Source organism: Lutjanus erythropterus, chromosome 19 (genome assembly GCF_056507025.1).
Source record: "Lutjanus erythropterus isolate fLutEry1 chromosome 19, fLutEry1.hap2, whole genome shotgun sequence".
In the NCBI taxonomy this organism is placed as follows: domain Eukaryota; kingdom Metazoa; phylum Chordata; class Actinopteri; order Lutjaniformes; family Lutjanidae; genus Lutjanus; species Lutjanus erythropterus.
Genome location: NC_139335.1, coordinates 11,221,931 through 11,228,961, shown reverse-complemented (window position 1 = coordinate 11,228,961; position 7,031 = coordinate 11,221,931). Strand labels below are relative to the sequence as shown.

Here is a 7,031-nt window from a genome sequence, read left to right as displayed (position 1 = left end):
TAACTCTATTTAGATGGAATTAAGAGGCTCTTGTTTTTTCCTCTAATCAGTGAAACAAAAGACACATTTTCAATGCTTTATAAAAGGTGTACTGCAGAAATAAATCTTAAATTTCTTCCATGGTCCTTTATTTATTTGAGGACCCAAATAAAAAATTTCATGAAGACCCTTCTGCGGGTCCCGCCCCAGTCCTTGGGAACGACTGCTACTCTTGTCCAAGTCCAGTCCCGCCCTTTGCAACTGCACATGCAAGCGTTTGAGTGTTTACATCACGGGAACGCAACACAACAGAAACTTACGAGGAACACGTTAATGCACCACAGGGACAGCGTTGCGTACGGGACTTTCTGCGGTCATCAGGTGAACGGCGGCACGTAGCGACGAGGGACACGGATTCGGGAATACGTTTGTTAACGACCATTTTTACTTTCTTTATTCAGTAAAGAGTTGCTGGTTGGCGCACTGAGGGAATCAACATGTGGCTCTTCGTACTCACCGGTTTAATAGCGTTTACAGGTAACAGATTTCTGTCGTGTTCGTCAGTTTACGTGAACGTTACACGTTAACTAGTACATTATTTTGTCGGTAATCGTAGATTTCTCAGGATGGCCGACGCCCATTGTTTGATTAACCTTAACTTGATGATCATCTGTTTGCTTTCTGGCGCAGAGGATCACTGTTAAATTAACTACGGCATGTTTTCGCAAATCATTTCTTAGTGTGTCCAGATGACCTTACATTACTTTGATTTAACGAATGTGTAAATTTTAGTTAGTAAGTCATTATCCCAAATCCCATTTTGGGACAAGAGGGCAGCAGCACACAGGACACGGTTTTGAAGAATATTTTCTTACCACAGTGTCACATCTATGCAGGTTTAGCTGAGTTTTAGTTTTTTGCTGACACTTAAAATAAATGTTTGTAATTTAAACACCGGAAAGACAGGGGTCACATACTTGAATCGGCCCACTCCATTCAGTTGACTGAATATGGAAACTGTTTGTTGAGTTTACAATTCAGACTAATGTCGGGCTTTGTGATGAAAAATAAACATACATTTACATTCTTCCCAATGTTTTTTTGTTTGTTTGTTTGTTTGTTTGTTTGTTTATTTCATCCTTTCTGAATGATCATTTAACCAACAATCCAGTTCTGTTTTCTTAAACTGGTAACCACTCTCTAACCCATTCAGTGTCCTGTGTGCTTTTACCACATCAAAATCCAAACAATGCAAAACAATGCCGTAATGCTGTGTAATTTTTTTTTCAGGGCTCATACTGATGCCAATTATTAGAAGTCAAGGAAACTGATAACCGATATTTGCAACTTTAATTGTGATTATTTTGACAGATATTGCAACTACAGTATGATTTGCAATATTAGAGGGTAGGCAGGGCTCAGTAATGACTGCCTGCTTGCCTGGGTCAAGTAAAATGGCATATCAGGCTAGTACATTTAGCAGCTGGTAAAAAATAATAAAACCATTAAACTAATTTGACAGTTTAGTGTAATTAAAAATAATTTTCATACAAAAGTGACAGAAAATAGTGTTTTCAGCCTCTCAAATATGGAGACTTCCCCCATTTGTATTGTCATATTAAACTGAATATCTTTGGATTTTGGACTGACAAAATGAGATTTAAAGACACTGCTGTGAGCTTTAAGAGGCTGAGATAGACATTCTTCACTATTACAGACAATCAGTCTGTTGTTATTTTGTAACAGCCAATGAAGAAACAGTTTGTACAGGGACAAGTAAAAACTGGGCTTGTGTGGCTGGGAAAGTGGAAAAAAAAACATTAACGTTGATCATCAGACTTTCATTATGGACAAATGCAATATCCAAAACGCAGGAACAAAAGATAAAGCAAAAATATGTGAAAAAACAAATTAAAATTGAGTGAAAAAAAAATTAGAATTGTTGCGTAAAAATGATAATACCCACCAACTGTGAATCATATCATGATTGCAATATCTGTCAAAATAATTAGAATATGATTTTTTTTGTAACCTTTTTTTTTTGCAGCCCCATTGGAGGAAGTGATATTTTAATTTTTACACCATTATTCTCATTTTCAATGTAAAACATTTTGTGATCTCTCCCAAACAAAGATGTTCTTGTAAGTCAGTAGAATATGAAGTGAAGGCCAGGACGTTTCTGTAAAAAAAAAAGTGGTATTTTGACACACATTTTGCCTTTAACCAATATTGTACCTTTTGCAATTTGAAAACTGCAGTAAGCCATATTGTGATTAAGATTCAGTTTTTGAGTCATTGTTCGGCTCTATTTGTAACCAATACATATTTGCATTAAAAATGGAAATGTTGATGTCAAAGTTTAGAATAACTCAAACTGATAATCAGGAAGTGTTCTGGGTGGGGTGTTGGGTGAGTGTTGACTACAGACAGAGAGAGGTGGCTGCATCAGAGACAAAGCTGAACATTTTGAAATTCATTTATTTTATTAGCAATCTGATTTTTTTTTTTAAATCCCAACACTTGTTTAAAAAAAAAAGAAAGTGGAATTTCGTATCCAGTAATCAGTCAGGCCGATACTTGGTCAATCCTTTTGGTAAAGCACTGTTTTACATGGCTGCTTGTATTGTGGGCTCTAATACATATTGTGTACTTTTAGGAAATGCTGAGAGTTCCTCCTGTCCAGTTGAGATGAGCCCTCCCAGATCTGCGGTGAGATACAAAGGCCCCTTCTCAGCCGTCTGCAGCTCATTATCCAACGAGACAGCTGGTATGGGCTGGGAGTCTACAAACGGAGGTGTAGGAAATACACCTAATGTCACATTTCTTCCCTTAAACATAGAATCTGTCACAGACTGGCAATTACAACCACAATGCTTCATGAATTTCCATGATGACAGCCAGTGTGTTGCTTTCCTGCCAGTCATCGTTTACAGTAAGTAGCCCATGACTGCAAACCCCTTGTAGTTTTTGATCATTCAATACTGCTGATGTACTGCCTTGTTATAGTTTTTGTTAAACATTTTGTCACGTGTCTTTTTCTTACACAGAAACGCCGGACAGTGTGTCTTTGTCTTATCTGAGTCAACCGAGGCCCATTGTAGAGGGCAATAAGTATCTCATGCAGTGTGACATTGTTAATGTTGCACCAGTAAGAAACCTATCTGTGCTCTGGTACAGAGGAAATTACTTATTCCATACTGAGACATTTGATGAGTCCACTGTAGCTCCACTCAATAAGTCGTCTGTCCTCAGCCTGACCGCCCATAGAGATGATAATAGAGGTCTGATCCGGTGTGAAGCAAAGCTGAACTTTTGGCCCAGAGGACCAAATATTCCCTCGATGGCATCAGAATCATATCTCACAACTGTACTGTGTAAGTTTTTAATTCAATATTAACAGTTCACCCCAAAATCTCTATCTAGATGGTTTAGTAACACTACAGGTAAGAGGGGAAAAAAAGTATTTTTGATTTTGGGGTGAACTGTCCGTTTAATTTAACCATCTCTGAGAATGTTTGGTGTGTTTTGTCTTTCTCTAATTTAATTTGTCTTTGTTTTCTCTCTCTGTCTCTCTGTCTGTCTTTGAACTTCATGTATGACCTCAGACCCTCCGACCTTCACCGACCCTGAAAATGAGACGCTGGAACTTCCAGCTGGTAGTAAACTAACTTTAAATTGCACTGCTGCGGGAATTCCAGCGCCGTCGTACAACTGGCATCTCCCACACTCCATACAACAGACGGACAAGGATCAAATCACAAATGACGCCATTCTGACCCCGTCCTACCCGCTCACAGGGACCTATAAGTGCACAGTGTCCAATAGCCAGGGCACCAAGGCCAAATACTTCAACGTCATCCAAGCTAAAAGTAAGATATTATTACTAAAATCATTATATTTCTCAGCTTGTTCTGCTCCATCATTATCTTGTGGTGTTAATTGTTCTGTAATTATTCTATAATTCCATCCTGCTGTTGTTTTCCATCAGGTAGTCACCCTGGGACCACTGCTGGGATTTTAATGGCTGTGTTTTTTGTTTCAGTCTTTATTCTGGGATGTGTAGTTTATCATAAATAGAGATACTCTGAGCAGATGAGCTGAGAGAGAGAGAGAGAGAGAATGTAACAAAAATTCCCGTCTCCCACAGGGGATCCCACAACCTTCGCAGCCTTGCTTGGAGGATTTACGGCCCTGGGAGTCGTGCTCTTTGTTGGCGGTCTCTTTTTTGTGACACCTGACGGAACATTTTCTTTCAGCAAAGGAAGCTACCAGCCTGCCTCATCAGGACCTGTATGAGGCTGGCTTTTTTAAAATTCAGTTTTGCATGGCTTTATATTGAAATGTTTTTTTTTTATGTTTTTTGTGCTTGAAGAGACATCAGATTCATGTCTATTAGAGGCCTAGAGGTGGTCTGCTCCGCATGCTCAATTGGTTGACTTGCTGAGGTGGACTGCTCATGCTTGACCGCTGTAGCTTTAAGAATGCATAATCTTATCAGCTCTGTCTTTAAAACTCAATCAGTCAATCAAAGAATGTGTTTACATGCGCTGTAGTAACCTGATTACTGTAAATCTATGTATACTTGCAGCAGGTCAGTAATCAGATTTCTCCTCTTTTTCTGATTTCTGACCTTGTTTTGGAATCGTGGCTCACTTATTTTAAAGGTAGTGCTGCTTCCTAGTGCTTTTTGTGTGTGTGTGTGTGTGTGTGTGTGTTACAGAGCCGTTGATATATATAAAGATGGACGACATTACAACTCCCCAGAAGTAAGGCAAAACATTTTGATCACCCCGTGGGACTCCATAAAATGGTATTTAACCTGGATACACATAGTTTTGCAGGTTGTAGCAGTGCACCCTTCTGCAATCTCGTGGACAAGTTCCGTGACCATCCCAGCTCATGCTTTGTGTACATGACAAAAAGTTGCACTGAGTGCCAAAGTATAAACTAGTTTTATTTCTAAAGTTTCTAAAGCTCTCATTTTATATCGACCGTATTAATCAGTGAGGAAAAACAAGTATTGTATTGTTTTATTTACCACTACCCCCATGATTTATTTCTCTTCTCCAGTATAAAGTTATGTTGGTCAATTTAAGAATGTATCAGCAGTCGGGTTAAAGTTATTTAAAAATCAGGGAAGTCCGATATTAGTTGCTATACTTAATGATTGACAGCTGAGCTCTGCTCAAGATTGAATCGGCTCGGTGTATGGTCAGGACCTCATTACAAGGGCTGCAACCCTGATCATTTTCGCATAAACTCTTGATCCAAAGGGAATTCATTTTGGCTTCATTTTTGTACCGTGGGAGGAAGTTCAGATGAGTCGTCCGTCTTTATTTACAGTCAGTAGTCATAGCACACTGACAGCACTGTGAGACTTTGCTCCTTTGTGTTAGTTTCAGTTTCAGTCAGACCTTATACAGAATGATTTTGAATATGCAGCGGTATGTTTGGTTATCTCTTCTTATATTTACCAGCTGTCACAGCGATACTTTGCCTGTCTGACTGTAACACAGGAGCATTGACACTCAACTCTGCGGCTCTGCTTAGATTTTATCTTCATTTAGCTCGTTGTTGTGGTTTTATGGCCTTCACATTTACTGTATACTTCAGTCTGAGCCACTCTCATCAACTTTGCAGGAAGAAATTGTTACCAGCAGAAAAGGCTCTGATAAACCCACTTGTCCAACACCAAAACACACTTTTTTGGTATAGATCATACATGGTATGGTGTAGACTAAAACAGATATGAAAGAAGACTATATATCAGACACATTAGGCATAATACTCCTTTAATGCTATGGTGGGTCAGGACAGTGTGTTTGTCACCTGGTTGTAGATTTCTTCCTCCGAGAGGCCAGAACGGTACGGCTTTGTGTATGCCTTCAGTCCATCAGTAGCTGTTTTTATACTACTTAACTGTTTTTTATTATTTGAACTGTCTGATGATGAGGAGATGTAAGAATGGATACTACCTACCTGAACAGATTTAAGAGCCATTGTTGCATTATTGCATGCATTATCCTCTTACTTAACCTGTTTTTCATTTTACAAGCAGGACAAGCGCTTTAACCCATTTGTACACAAGACCACATTTTAAGCCAAATTTTGAGTTTCTCCTCTTTGGGGCTGGGCGATATTTGACAAATAATGATCAGTAATATGGATATAATGACAAACTGAGTAAAGGTAAATAACAGCTAGAACAGTCTGGTAATTCAAAAGAAAGGTAACACTTATCCCATATCAAGATATAACAATATCCACAATAATATAATATCAATATATTGCCCAGCCTCATGATGGTTTTCTCCACTCAGGTCCTTTCTGTCTGTATTTTTTTTCTAAATAGTTTTCCAGAAAGTACAGCACAGCTGCAGTAATTACTTGAGAGTGTTCTGAACACCGCAATGGGGCATAATATTGATAGTGTTTTGTTTTTTTAATCCATTTTTAGTGTATATGTATGTTATGCTCGCTTCATGTCCTGTCAAATCATTTTACAGAATGTCTTTTTTTTATATGCACTGGTACAGCTCTGGGATGTTGAATTATTTTTGCACTGAAAAGATGAACAATGCCAATTTCTGTGATGTGCCTTCAATTTCATATGATAAAAGAATCATTTGCCTTATTGATACTACCGACTTGACTGTGAGACACTAAATTATGTTTTAGACGTACAGATTGTCCGATGTACCAGTGAAAAAGTGCTTGGAAATAAATGCTGACTTCCATTTGTAAACCTTTGTTTCATTGAAAAACAGAAAATGTTATTGTAGCACACAAGCTAAATATATTTTTTCTCTCATATACAATTGAATGCTGTGTGTAGACAAGATTTTTAATATCCAAACTGAAAAACTTTATTTTTTTTGTAAATTTACGCATGTTCTGAATTTGATCCTTAGAGAATCCAGAGAGATCTCTGCACATAAGGGGCAAGGATGAAAACCAACATTGAATGCCTGTCACTCCTCAGTTGGCGCTGCATTAAAAACATTACAAACCCACATACTTGTATAAAATATACTCCATGGGCTCATGAACAC

General features: G+C 38.3%; 1 protein-coding gene across 3 annotated transcripts; it reads left to right on the top strand.

Moving 5' to 3' along the window:
• Positions 1-238: 238 nt before the first annotated feature.
• Positions 239-5,906, top strand: LOC146309344 (vascular cell adhesion protein 1-like). 3 transcript variants are annotated; one of them, XM_084744556.1, is made up of 6 exons: positions 239-360; positions 441-516; positions 2,636-2,911; positions 3,027-3,353; positions 3,585-3,848; positions 4,127-5,906. In XM_084744556.1, the coding sequence occupies exons 2-6, from the start codon at positions 477-479 to the stop codon at positions 4,273-4,275; spliced, it is 1,056 nt and encodes a 351-aa protein (XP_084600682.1). In that variant the 5' UTR covers positions 239-360; positions 441-476; the 3' UTR covers positions 4,276-5,906. The 3 variants fall into 3 exon arrangements, with proteins under 3 accessions (XP_084600682.1, XP_084600683.1, XP_084600681.1); XM_084744557.1 differs by having other exon boundaries at positions 263-516; positions 3,968-5,906; XM_084744555.1 differs by having other exon boundaries at positions 267-516.
• The last annotated feature ends 1,125 nt before the right edge of the window (positions 5,907-7,031 follow it).

Coding starts and splice junctions, on each gene's coding strand:
- LOC146309344 (XM_084744556.1), top strand. CDS start 477: ATGTGGCTCTTCGTACTCACCGGTTTAATAGCGTTTACAG. Junction 2,912..3,026: donor CCTGCCAGTCATCGTTTACA/GTAAGTAGCCCA, acceptor TTTCTTACACAG/AAACGCCGGACAGTGTGTCT. Junction 3,354..3,584: donor ATATCTCACAACTGTACTGT/GTAAGTTTTTAA, acceptor GTATGACCTCAG/ACCCTCCGACCTTCACCGAC.